Consider the following 13,953-nt stretch of genomic DNA (forward strand, 5'->3'; position numbering starts at 1 on the left):
ACACACACACACACACACACACACACACACACACACACACACACACACACACACACACACACACACACACACACCAAAACATATGTCTGGTCTCGCTGGACCTCTTGTACACAATCNGAAAAATCCACTTCTTCATGTCTTGTATACATCAACATGTGTCCCCTCTGTGTAAAGAGAGTCTGAAAGTTTCAGGAAAAAAGATTCGCTCACTTTTTGCCCTGATACATTTATATAAAAACCTGTCTGAAAATGAGCTGATCAGATTTTGTCCACTTTATGATGTCATAATGTTTTTTTGGTTGTGTAACCATTAGACAATCACCAACCAAGGTAACCCCCCCCCCCACCTTATCACCTGAATCTCCTCCTAGAGCACCATTGTGTTCTTTTGAACCAAAAATCTCTCAGAGGGGCGTGGGGAGGGGCTCCTTATTTTCATCTAAAGTAACAGACAGAGAATCCGCAATTTTGAAACAGGGCTGAAACAGAGGGGATTATGGGCTGAAACAGAGGGGATTATGGGTAATGCTGCAATGATCTGTTTGGTGTTTGGAGCCAAACACTTCAGAGACATGTTCTGTATATATCTGAGACCTATAATATTTTGATGAAAAACAGTATGATAGGGGATATTTAAAGGAGAAAAATACTAATATTTCGGTGACCTTTAACGATAGCTTTTGAGGAATTAGGCAAAGACCTTAGGAGGAAGCGTGCGTCCGAGGGATCTGCCGTAAGCGGTGAGGAGCTGCTGGCTCCTCTTATGAGGTAGGCTGTCACTCGGGTGGGAAGAGTTTTCTTTGTTACTTCTTCTTCTATCCTTCAGGGAGTGCTACAGAGGAATCACACAGAACAAGATGAGATAACAAATCAAATAGACTATGTGCCAGAGGACAGAGGAGAATACGAAGTTCTATTAAAGCTGTAACTTGCCTCTCTGATGGAGTTGTTAGTGAAGGCCTGCCCCTCCGACAGCTCTGCATACTTTCCTTCCAAACACGCCAGTTTCTCTCTCTCCTGCAGACATCAGGATAATACCTGTAAGTAGATTTAATTAATGCATGTACTTTATCATCATAATAAAACATGTTCTTACCTTTTGAAGCATGATGATCAAATTGTTCTTCTCTCTCTGGAAGTGCTCTCTTTCTTGCTGAGCCTGCAAGGTGATCTGTGAGGACTGTTTCTTCAGTGTCATGATTCTTTCCTGTGACATAAAAAGCATAGTTTCACCATATCACACTATCCTGCGACTTAATAAGAGCACAGTAAGGTTTCAAATGAGCAGATGGCTTATGTTAGGAAGCAGCAGCAGAGAGAGAAAGAGCAAATGGGAAAGACATTTGATTTAGTATTCTCATCTAATCTCATCTTGTTTCTTCCCCCTTTCCGCAGAATTACCGCTGTTGGAAAATCGATGTATTCTTTGTCTTTAGTGCTATATCAATAATATGTCATGCTTACCATTGCTGTTTCTTGTAATTAGTTCATGCTTTTTTGCAGCTTTATTTTCATGCACAACCTGTAGTAAATCAATCACAACAAACCACAATGTAGTAATTGAACAAAGCCCTCAACAAAGAACAGTTTGAATGATTACCATGAAACTTGAAGGCTTGAACAGATCTTTTATTTTGTTGCAGATGAAAGTCAGATTTAACAAATAGAAACTTCAAAGTAGCTACAACCCTGCACTTTTTAAAAAGACATATAACAATTGGTCCACCGCCAGAAGACAGCACACATTTCAGATGCTTCTGTACATGTGGCTACTTAATGGACACTAATCTGCAATCGTACTCCGAAAAATGCCTAGAGTAGAAATCGTACTGATGATATTTCAGCGTTAAAGTACTGTAAGACATTTAAAAGTGATGCGGTGCCAGCCCTGCCTGCAAAGTAAACATGCTTCATGCACACTCTTGAAACCTCCGTGGCCGTACCTTGCGTGTTACAGCCAGACGCTGATGCTCGGCGGTCTCACGCAGCAGCTCCTGGCTCTGACTGTCTTTTTCCTCGTGCTGATTAATTTCTCTCTCCAGCTTCTGAAACTCCAAATCCTCCAAACTTTTAATCTGCTCTGCAGAACCCTGATGAACAGCACAGAAGCACACACACATATAACAATCTGAAGCTACATAAATAGATGAGGACACGCTGTGTTGGATCTGCTCTGGGCACAAGGATCACACTTTATGGAAATACATGAATGGACACAGTTTGGGTGTTTTATGACACATTATTCAATGCAAAAAACATGTAAGAGTTTTCCTATTTTTCACAATGTAATAAGCGTTGTGTGTTCTTGCGTATGATTACAGGTTTCAGGTTATTTTTTAATTTCCACCAAATCTAAGGCAGATGCGCTAACAACCTCTTTTACACATGGCACCTATTAGGGCCCCTACCCAAATGTAGGAACGAGGGACACCAAGGCAAAACACTAAGTTTTGAAGGTGAGACTGGACGTAAAGGAAGGGATCTTTGATTGCAAAGAACAAGGTCAAGAGGATAATAAAAGGCACCAAGAAACTCGTTTTGAAGGAAAAGAAAATACAGGCGGCACGGCGCTCATTGCTAACATGAGCTAATCCTTGAATAAAGTGGTGCGGTTGAGTTAGTTTAGGCGTTCTGCCTAGAGGAGTAATAAGAATTAGGCTGAATCTGAATCTACAGTGTATGCAGGAAACAATGTTTTATGACTTTCTTTGGAGATGCCTTTACATTTGAGCCATTTGTTCTGTTGCACACATGGACTGTTTTAGTAGAGAGTCTTTAGATGAACTTTTAAGCTGCTTTGTAGATCCCATGTGTGAGGAACCCTCTTGGAAACCTAATGTGTTTGTTTGGTTCTAAAGGAAATGTAACTGGACCCATGTTAGAGGAAGCTGTGGTTGAACTGAACGGATCTCAGAGAGTTTGTTTAGAGTCTGTGAACCCGTGTCCACACATATCTGCCAAAAACGTATCATGGCTTGATCATTTGATATGTTTTTACCTGTGATTTCTCCTTGTGGTTAGTGTTCTCAGTACAAGAAATCTTCTTTTTAAGAAGTGTGTCCAGGACCTCTTTATCCCTCTGCAGCTGGGCCATCTCAGACTCTTGTTCCCCCTCCAGCAGAGCACACTCCACCTCCATCTGCAAGAACAAGGGCAAAACAAACTGTCTTCAAAACATATTGTCAATTGTAAGACAAACTTCATAAGCTAATCAGACAGAATCATACAAACAAAAGAGCAAAACGGATGATTATTTCATCCACTTTAACGTTCTCTACTGGGATGAGCTTGTGAGATAAATGTTAAATGCTCTCAAGTTTTCAGTAATTCATTAGTTTGTCTCACACTTTAAAAGAACAAACACTACTGAGCTGTCAGCTTTCTACCTCTCGGACAGACTCCTCCATCTGGTTCTCCAGGTCTTTGATCTTCTGCTCCAGCTCCTCCATGTTGTTCAGGACTTGGATCCTCTCTTCCTCTATTTGAGTTACTTCCTGTTTCAGCTGCACGCTCTCCAGGGCCTGCAGTGACATCAGGAACGCATCAATACTTGGCTGTAGAGGAGGCTTGCATATACCACAAAAAACTCATTGTTGTATTAAAAAAAAATTCACAAAATATGAAGTTAGTGGGGAATAAGCATCTGCGAATTTGATGAGAATACTTTGTATAACATGGGAAACACATTCTCCACACCATGTTGTTAAACTCATTTGCATCAGTTTTTCTGAATAAGACTCAGCAGCTGCTGTTTTAACTCATCCGAAGCTGGATTGCTGACAGCAGGGGCAGGGTTGTTTTCTACTTGGTGTAATGGAAATCTCTATCAGTGCACTCCACTGCCAGTCACGCCAGAGCACTCCCACATATTTCATCGTCTACCAACATCCCACACACATTCATTCATACCCATACGTGGGTACATTTAAGAGATCCTGAATTTTCAGGTATTCTTTCTTTTAATAGTCAGAAGGATTGTTTTATTGGTCACAGCCTCATCTGGCCAGCAGCTCAAAGATTTATAGTTTCCCTGGGGGGTTGTGAGCGCTCTTTCTTTCTGCAAACACTGCTCTGAGGAATGCAGATGGTGGAGGAGAGAGAGCGATTTGGAGTCTGTAAACCTCTGTCTCAATTGACACATTGCAGGAAAGATTCTCCCTACTTGGAAATCTAATTTCTAATAACATGGATGAAAGTTGTGTCTTCCACATAAAAAAAACTACTGGTTTAATATCTGCGTAAATGTGTCCATTGCAATCTCATTTTCACAAGGTCTTCTATCCATTCAAACTCAGTATTAGAGTTCAAAACATCTGGAAAAATGCATGCGTTTTCATGCATATACACTAGCATTCTTCCACTCACACACACACACCCGCACGCAGTTGAGCATACATGCACACACACATGCGCACACTAATTCTCCTTGGGATAGAGTCATTTCCTGTTCCCCCCAGTTTGAATGGCTGAGTGCTGAAACAAACCTAGGACTTCTTCATTAGAACCAGACACACCATTAGGCTGTTACCGCTGTAGAGTGGAAAAGCTTTTACAGAGACAGTATCTCAGCGGCACTAGGACTGAGACAGTGGAGGAGGGGGCGTCCCTGGAAACTAAACACACAGTATTTCATACATTAAATACATTTATCTTCATAAATGCTGCTTATGTAAAAAGACTTCCTTCTTTAAAACAAAAATAGTTGATAATAGAAGCGATGAGATCAAATTGTAGTCACATCAAAGCTATGAGGGCTTGTGCAACTGTGACTTCAATGTTTATGAGTCTAAGCAGCCCACATAAACAGGAAATGTGCAAACTGCAGGCCGCACACAGTTACTGTACTAAACTTCAGACTAAAAGCCAAAAGATTGTGAGGAATCTGCGTATCGAAAAGAGTTTATGTGTTGAATAATACTGGGAGTGTGGAAGAGACACACTAAATTCAACCACCAAAATAACCAATCAAAGATTTGGGTAAAATGTCCGCACTAATATATACAGTACATGGTCTTTATGTCTTGAACATAATTGTACTGACATTCCCGCCATAGTTCACATAACCAGTACTAGATTTTGAAATGGCGCTCTGTATAAATGCGTCAAGGCAAATGGAAACATGTACCCTGATACTATCAAAGGTAAACAAACAAAGATCAACAAGCTATCAGCAGTCAGAATAAACTGCATTCCTGGGGAGGGGGGTGTCCCGTTAGTCATCACTAAAACTTGGTCCTCCCTTCACTCACTCACCCGTCAGTAGCAGGAAAAAACTGAGAAAGGGTGAAGAAAACAAATATGGAGCAGATGTTCCTTTCTTTATCAAAAGCATTCAGTCCAGGTGATGCCTTATCAGACACTTTACTTTGTGTCCTTAACAGTCCTTTTTCAAAGCAGGCATTGTGACTTAGCAGGAAAAGCACAGGTGTTACTAATAACACTAACGATGGCTCGCTCTATTTAAGCATCCCACTAACCCATGACAGTGTGACAGTGAGCCAGCATGTCCAATAACAGGACGCTGAATCCAAGGCAGCTAACTGGAATCAGATGAGTGCATTTAATGGTTAAACCTAATCTATTGCCCTACTGTCCACATTTCTGCGATATGGACAGTATCCAATTAGCGTAGGGAGGTTCACATAAAAACATAAAAATCCATCCAGCAATAAAAAACACCAAATACCTGTATACAATACGATACAACGCCTCTTTTCAAATATCAAGAATACCCCATAATACTAGCAATGTTAATGATGCCTCTTGCAGTGAGGAATGTGAAGCTTCTGTAGCTTTTTTGCCTCTTTATTTTGCTGCAAAAATTAACTATTTCGGTTACCTTTTTTTTCATCACTCAAAAGAAAAACGTTTTACACTAGTCTCACCAGCGTTAGTAAATGTTTGCTAACTCGTAGCTAATTTCTAAGCTGTTTGCGTTTATTAGCTTATCATTGTGTTATCTGCAGGCCAATTTGAATAATTAGCATAATTTTATTCAACGTGCAAATACTAACATAGGAAATCAGCTTATTTGAAAATGAAATCATGCAGACCACCTTAAAAGTTAAAAAGGGCCCTTGGGAGTTAATTCAGTTTAGAAACAATAGAATTGAAAGAAAATTGAGTTTCATGGATTTTCCCTTTTTTCATCTGTTTCAAGCTTTGATTTCTGATTTTGGTCATTAGATTGAATTTACCAGATTTTTTCTCTATAATACAATGGTCCAATTTCAATAAACTACTTCTGGTAATACAATTGTGATTATTTTTGTTGATGATTTACTGGCATTTGATTTAATTCCTTATCCCTTATAATTTGTAAATATTCAACCCGACCCTTCTGACATGATATTTAAGAGGGTCTGTCAGGAGGATACATTTGGATTTAAAAGCTGACCTTGGCTCTGTGGTGGGTGGAAGGTGAGGGGGCGTTGCTGTTCAGGCTGACGGCAGGAGAGTGGGCCCGGGCGTCTCTGTAGACGCTCTGCTGACGCTGGCTGACCGGTTGCTCCTCGGACAGCTGGAAGTCTCTGGCTTTGGCTCCGAAGCCGCTCTCTGGAGCCGGGCTGCTGGGAGAGTCGGAAAACACAGACTCATCGTCGGAAACCTGCAGCTTCTCCAACTCCTTATTGATCTTCTGCAAGTCAGAAACAGCTGATCCCGCCGGCTCTCTCTCCACATGGCCGAACCCGGTGCACAGGTTTAAGATGGTCTCTAGACGCTGGCACTCCTGTAAGCAGGGGATCCACACTCAGAGATGGCTAAAGTACACACATCCTTCACTCAAGTAGAAGTACAGATACTCGTGTTTCAAAATACTCTGGTAAAAGTAGAAGTACTGACTAAACGTCTTTACTCAAGTAAAAGTAAAGAAGTATGGGCTTCAAAATGTACTTAAAAAATAAAAAGTACCCATAACTAGTTTTATAGAGTAACTGACCTCACTTTATATTAACAGAACAATATTGTCATTGTTAGCTCATGAATGTTTCGATGCTGAACAACGGCACAAGGTAACAAACCTGTTTTGAAAATGTAAGAAGTAGAAAGTAAAAATAAGTAGTGGAGTAAAGTACTGATACTAGGACAATTTACAAATGTACAGTAAGTACATTAACGAAGTATTTGTACTCCACTACTTCCCACCTCTGTCCATACTTCATTATTTCACAGCATTTTAGTTATTTAACTTTGATCTGACATTTTACAAGATGGTATTAACAAGGAATAAGTTTCAAACACAAACTCACCAATCTCTGAACTTTCTGCTCCCTGAGTCGTTCATCTCTCTGATGCAGGTGATAGTCTCTCAGATCCTCTTTGCCATTCAGAGAGCTAATGCTGCCCACCCTTTGTCCAGGACTCAGTCCCCCCTTCCCAAAAGACAACCTCCTCTCCCCAAACCCCAGATCTAAGCCCGTCCCGTCCAGATCTACACCCAAAGAGCTCAAGGAGGCCAGGCTGGCTCTCCTGGAGGTGCTGGGCATGCTGGCTGGCACGGTCACGTCTGGCGGCTGCTCCAAGGAGGAGAGGCTGCGCCGCTGCCCCGCTGACCCTCTGTGGGACCCCGAGGAGTGTCGTGATGGCAGCGACAGCGCAGGGGGGTCAGGTGCGTTGTGTAGCCGTGGAAGAGATCGGCTGTGCGTCCCCAGGCTGGTGAGGGAGCCAGTGGAGTACTTCCTCTGCCGGGAGTCTCCTCCAGCTTTGCCCTGAGAGTAAATCCTGCGACCCATGCGAGGGCTGGACGGCACGCTGGCTGCTCCACTTTTGACCCTGGGAGATCGAGGTGGGGGCTGCCCGTAGGAGGAGAGCAGAGAGTTTCCATCGGCTGCGTTAGAGAGGAACAGGCTGTCTTGAGACTGGTGGCGGGAGTGGGAATGTCGGAGCAAGCCGTTGGAGCTCAGCTGGCGTTCACCTTGGCGAGGCGATGGAGGCACGCTGCTGCTGGTCATGTAGGAGAAAGTTCTGGAGGCAGGGGGGGGCCTGTCGGTGTTGCTGAGGATGGACAGCGGCCTGGAGGACTGGGACCCCACAGGTGAAGGCACGCTGAGGTACTTGCGGCTGCACTCAGCTGCCCTCAGGCTGGCCTCCAGAGCACTCTTCCTGCGCTGCAGTGTCTCCATCAGATCCTGCAGCTCTGCTTTAGAGCGAGAGCCCCTCAGCAACGTCCCCCCCACCGAGCCACTGCCGCTGTGCTCCATCTTCACACAGTCTGTTGAGAAGAGAAAGTTGACAGAGCATGAAATCCTGTCCCTTTTTGGACTGTGTAATAGTCAGGTTTAATGTAACCAGCTCAGCTAAGAGAAGAGCTATCACTCATGTGCTGAGTAAGGGGAGGGGAAACCAGAGAAGAATGTACGCTCATACAGTTCTGAGCCCAAAACAAACACTGGCTCAATCAGTGGTTAAGCTTCTTCTAAAAATGGAAGAATGATATGGGACCAGGACTAGCCAGAATGCAGCATAGTTTTGTCTGGAAGAGAAATCACTTCCAGCCCAGTACGAATATCTGAGCAAGCAGTCTGAGGACAAAATCCTGAGTCATGGTTGTCTGGACGCTGATTCATTGTTGTGATATTTAAGAATATCTACCTCTTGTACTCCTTTGTGACAACCAATCCTAGTATTTTGCTTTAAAGACACATTATAAAAAAAACTATTCTGCACATGCATTTAAGGATCTGGAGTGCCAACCCAGCCACAAACTGTGCAGTAAGACCACCCAGTCAGTTTTGTGGGCTGCTCCAGGAAAACAGGGGATTCAACAAGCCAATCAAATGTGGTTCACATTAGACATTACAATATATCACCAGACATCGGTGTATTTCCATCCATTCCCAAAGGACTTATATTGCAAATGTGCGCCATATTTTTCATGCAAACTAATAACAATAGACTGGACTTTTTTTGTGAGGGGGGCCTTTAAGAGACAGATGATAAAATGGAGCGTTTCAGAAAGAGATATATTCAGAGACAGTAGAAAAATCAAGTATCTTTTGCCCTTTATTAAAATTAGCCGTAGCGTGACCTCAGCTTTCCAAAAATATTCTCCTTATTTAGCATTGAAGAAATAGGCTCGAAACATGCAAATGTCACTAAAACTAAGATGTTCTTGGACATGGATTTATGCCAAAATAACTGAGTTATCCAGATTACTCATTCAACCTTCTTCTTCTTCACGAAGCACTTAAACTAATCCAGACTTTCAAGACATAAACCAGCTGAAATGATATTTATTTTGTCATTGAGCTAACTCTGTAAAGGACCTTTAATGAGATGCAGTCCAGACGTGAAATGGATAATCAGTAAGTGTAGATGAGTTTGAGTTTCACCACTTAATGATTTAAATAAAGTGATCAATGTCAGTTAAAGAAAACAATGACGTTTGTTTTGGATGTTGTCTTACCTGAGCTGTAGCCCAGAGTGGAGACAGCACTCCTCTGAGGCAGCATGCTGTGCATCACACTGACCTCCTTTCTCTGATTCAGACTGAGGAGGCAGGATTCAGCTGGACCCTAGTGCTTGGTTCGCTGAGAGAAAGAAAAGAGGGATCAAGAGGAATATCACATAACATGAAAACCCTGTAAAAAAAAAGTGGTATAAAACTAATTTAGCCTAATCTTACCTATTGGATTCCAAATAAATTCTATAGTTAACCATTTAATCATTTAAATTCAAACTTTTGAATACACTCATACTAGGGCTGCTCAATTAATCGTATTTTAATCGCAATTACGATTTTGGCTTGCAAAGATTATGAAAACAACATAATCGAAATAAAACGATTTTTTTTTTTTTATTGATTTTTCAGTTGAATTATACTTAAAGTTCAGAGTAATCAACTATTAAAAACATACTGTTCAAATATTTTTTTTCAATAAATTGATGTTTTCAAAGTGAATGGATAATCGTTTTTAATAATGTGATATCAATTATTGACCCAAATAATCGACATTATGATTTTTGCCATAATCGAGCAGCCCTAACTCATACTACTGCAACTTCAGCTAGCAGGATCTTTCAGCAGCAACATATTTAAAGAGCATCACAGGAAGTTGAGTCCATGACTTGCGGTCCCAAAACGTATCCTCTGACAACTCTGCAACAATACCTCGATTCAAGCAGATATTTCAGATGTGCATATTTAAACAGAAATGGAGGAGAAAAAAACGTTCCCAAAGACTAAGTAGGAAAACAGATTCAGGGGAAAGTTTTCTGTCTGGCTCAGCGTCCTCAATAAAAACCAAGTCTGAAAAGCAGCAATCTGCACCTAAATCTTTGGTTTAACACCCCGCTCATGACCATTCCTTAAAGTTTTCCCTCAGACTTATTGAGACAGCTGCCAAAGTCAAAGTTCAGGCAGGGTCAATCTGGACTGGGATTGCTTTTAAATTTGCATTTTCTAATTCAATTTTTGTCCTGAATCTTTGAGTACAAATACCAAATGCACATCTTAAAAACGCCAACCTATAGGAATTCAATATATTCTTCCTTTTAGGCTCTTGTGACTTTAGATGTGAAATATAATGAGTACATTATTATTGGGTCATCATAAACAAAGAAAGATTGAATGATGGCAAAACAGCACTAAAACAGCCTCCAACCCTCAGCAAGAAAAAGGCACTCCTCTATTTAAAAGAAAGATAACATACTAAGAAATCCTAGACCCACACTCAGTTCATTTCACATGAAATTCAGATTGAGTAAAGTTATTTTCAGTGTCGGATTTTTCAGTCAGACATGATTGCTTCCTGAATCAGAGAAAGAGAGAGAGAAGACTGATCCAAGATTTTCTTCTCCTGCTGTCTGGAGAGCTTGGCCTCCAGGAAGTAAGGTATCCTTTTACAGTCACACAATCAATCAGCATGAGTTCATTCCCCAGACCTCCTGAAAAAAGGGGAGGGGGAGTGAGCCCCCAGCCTCACGTCAGGAGCAAAAGCTTTCACAGCATCACCCAGACAACAGTCCGGCAGGGAAATGCAGATATAAACACAGAGAGATGTAAACAGTTTGAGGAATGGCTTGGAGGAGAAGTGTGGTAACACTGAGGACATACTTTTACTTTGCCTCAGCCTCAAACCGCTGTTGCAAAATAACATTGTTAAGGTGGGAAATCTCACAGATATGCAAACTGAATAAGCTTCAAAGTCAATTAGGCGTACAATTAGCAACCAGCGCCCATGGTGGGATCTCGAAGTGTCTTAATTTGTCTCACGAGAAAATCCAAAACACAATTTTAAATGATACAAAAGAAATCAGCCAACAAACAAACACACGGACTGACTCATAAACACTGTTGGCTGTCATCCAGTATTTTTTTTGAATTAGTCGTGTCATTTCAGACACAGCAAAATGAACCAACACCTCTTAGCCTTAAAACCATGTTAGCTGACAATCCATTCCCGAGACATGCTTCTGTAAATGTTTGCATCTTTCTTGTGCAACAGCTTGACACATTTGCCTGACTTTCACATTATTCAGTGTTTTTACGCACACGTTCACAGCTCTTCATTTGGCAACAACTGTGCATGCAGTATATGATAAACAAAGTATGAGTGTAAATTAGCCAAAATGTAGCCATGTGATCCTCCGGGAGCATCCCTATTAGTATCGATCAGGACATTAGGGAGGTGAGTGGATCGACTTCTGCGTAAAAAGAAAATCGACTAACCTTTGCTCTCGGTCTCACTCACATAGTGGGGTTTTTTATCGCGTCTGCATCTGCGGAGTCCTCTCTCTCTTTATGAAACGAGAAACTAAAAGTCTTCCCATGACAAAGGATCAGACAGCAGACCCTTCCCCTTGCTTCCCCTCCCACCTCAACTTTTAGCTCACTCTCCTCCCCAGGAGAGTGAAAAGGGTGGAGGGGGGAGTGTGTGGCATGCATCAGGCGCTTCTGCTGCCCCTTCCTGGTTAGATAGAAAATTGCTCATGTGAAGAGAGCAACAAGATGAGCCTTAAATAGGACATATTACGCTTGTTCTCCGGTTCATATTTGTATGTATTTCCTCTGCTGTGGCATGTAAGCTTTAATGTTCAAAAAGCTCTTTATTTTTCTCATTCTGCCTGTGCTGAAGCGCCTCTTTTCACCCACTGTCTGAAACCAGAGCCCAGTCTGCTCTGATTGGCTGGCTGGCTCTGTTGTGATTGGTCAACCACTTAGAGATGTTCTGTCCCTTAGCCTATCACCTACAATGTGTTGGAGCACTAGCCAAAAGAAGTGCAATGTTACATAGTGATGTCACAATGATCAATAATCTGCAGTATCATGTTGTTTACTATCATATTACAGCATGCAGATTTCAGTGATTTACTGTGAATCTGTACCGGTCTCTGATCTCCATTTTCTATGTCTCTCTTTAAACCCTTGATCTGAACTCTCTTTGCTTCACATCATGTCCACAATGCGAACAGTTTTCTTGTCTGCTTGTTTGTTCACACAGTGAAATAACTAAACTCTCCTCTTTTCTCACACAGAGGAGTCTTACCACATTGTGGGTTTCTATAGTGGAAAAAGCAAGAGCAGGCATTAAAGTTGTAAAGTTGACTCTCAGATTGTTGTTTCAGCAGTATGTGGAGGCAGGAGGAGGCCCCATCATTGTGTTTGAAACAGAGCCAACCTCACTCCCCCTGTGAAGCCAAGTCGATACCCCTCACAGTCAGACACTGAGAAACACTACCCATACTGCAACCCTGAAGATATTTAATATTCGGGTCATTCTTTGATCTAATAGATTTTCAACAATGAAAAACAGCGTGTGGTTAATACAAGAGAAAAAAAGTAGATGATAAATTAGAAAGTTCAGGGACTAGAATGAATGCGAAATTACTTTGGAAAAGTCCCCTGAATCCCACTGAAAATCTTGAACCTTCATGCAAAAAAACATCAATTACATCATAGGGAGGGGGCTGGGGAGTGCAGCCTGGACTAGATGATTACTTCCAGACTCAGAGCCGGGGTCTTTGTCATAAAAACCCACAGGCACACACACATACACACGTCTGTCAGCCTCACTCTTTCATGCCTTCACATTTCAGGAAAGTCAAATGACACTGAAATCTCAGGAGGGTCTCATTTGAAAACTGGGAAACTGTATTACCGACACATTGATTTAACAGTCATAGGGCTGGAATGTCACTCCACTTCCTGCCAAAAAGTGTGTTTTAAAAAAAAAAAAGTTAAGATTTGAAAGTATACACCCCTCTATTTGCTGCAAACTGTTGTGTGTGTATGCGTTTTTGGACGAAAATGAAACCATGTGTAGAGCGAATCCAGAGATTCTGACTGAAGGCTGTGGAAAAACCAGGGAGGAGGGGAGACCAACGGAAGAGAAATTAGTGTCAGATTGTGGGAATGGGTGTACATTCAACTCGGGTAATTGTTGGAAGGTCTGAGTCACAGCGTGAAAAGTCTCAAATATCTCTCCCAATCGCAAGAGGCCAAAGTCAATAGGCAATTTTAGGTGTTAAATCTTTTTGTTTTCCTTAAACTGGACTATTCCCTTGTTGATTCATCTTGTTCTGTCTCATTTTTCCCACCTGCCCCGGGATACAAGGGGCAAAAAAACTTGACTCCCAAACTATTTTAACTTGGAAACACCTTTAATCTTAAAATGTGTATTTACTCATATCAGCTCCTACAACCACTGAAGACAAACTAAACATTTGTGAAGCGTTTTTGTGGACTCACCCCTACAGTTCATAAAGATAATGAGCAGGATGTAGGCCTATGGTGAATACAACCCACACCACAGCTGTTTGCATTGTTTCTCTAGATGACTAGCTTCAGTTTGATATGAAAACTGTTTTAAGGTCCACTAGAAACCACAAAACAAGATGTTTGAGAGTTTGTTCCGCCACTGAGCCTGTAATTATATGGCTGTGGTGTGATGCAGGCTCAGTTTGACAGACAATTAAATCATGTCCCCTTTTATTGTGGCAATTTGTTCATTG

At 41.7% G+C, this 13,953-nt stretch overlaps 1 protein-coding gene across 3 annotated transcripts; it reads right to left on the reverse strand.

Annotated features, from left to right (window-relative positions):
* Positions 1–681: 681 nt before the first annotated feature.
* On the reverse strand, positions 682–11,982 carry LOC104965981 (pleckstrin homology-like domain family B member 2). Of its 3 annotated transcripts, none has more exons than XM_010795064.1 (10): positions 11,672–11,982; positions 9,407–9,530; positions 7,251–8,212; positions 6,398–6,730; positions 3,387–3,521; positions 2,999–3,139; positions 1,944–2,045; positions 1,097–1,207; positions 934–1,017; positions 682–832 (listed from the first exon to the last, which is right to left on the reverse strand). In XM_010795064.1, exons 2-10 carry the CDS (start codon positions 9,459–9,461, stop codon positions 689–691), a joined length of 2,067 nt encoding a protein of 688 aa, XP_010793366.1. In that variant the 5' UTR covers positions 9,462–9,530; positions 11,672–11,982; the 3' UTR covers positions 682–688. The 3 variants fall into 3 exon arrangements, with proteins under 3 accessions (XP_010793366.1, XP_010793365.1, XP_010793364.1); XM_010795063.1 differs by having other exon boundaries at positions 1,944–2,051; XM_010795062.1 differs by having other exon boundaries at positions 1,944–2,090.
* Positions 11,983–13,953: the final 1,971 nt, after the last annotated feature.

Source organism: Notothenia coriiceps, unplaced genomic scaffold (genome assembly GCF_000735185.1).
Source record: "Notothenia coriiceps isolate Sejong01 unplaced genomic scaffold, NC01 NC01_scaffold00037246, whole genome shotgun sequence".
NCBI classification, from domain to species: Eukaryota; Metazoa; Chordata; class Actinopteri; order Perciformes; family Nototheniidae; genus Notothenia; species Notothenia coriiceps.

Excerpts from the sequence above, each read along its gene's own strand:
- LOC104965981 (XM_010795062.1), bottom strand. The coding sequence starts at position 9,461 with ATGCACAGCATGCTGCCTCAGAGGAGTGCTGTCTCCACTCTGGGCTAC. Across the intron at positions 1,018-1,096 it reads TGATCATCATGCTTCAAAAG|GAGAGAGAGAAACTGGCGTG; the intron begins GTAAGAACATGT and ends TGATGTCTGCAG. Across the intron at positions 833-933 it reads CTAACAACTCCATCAGAGAG|CACTCCCTGAAGGATAGAAG; the intron begins GCAAGTTACAGC and ends ATTCCTCTGTAG.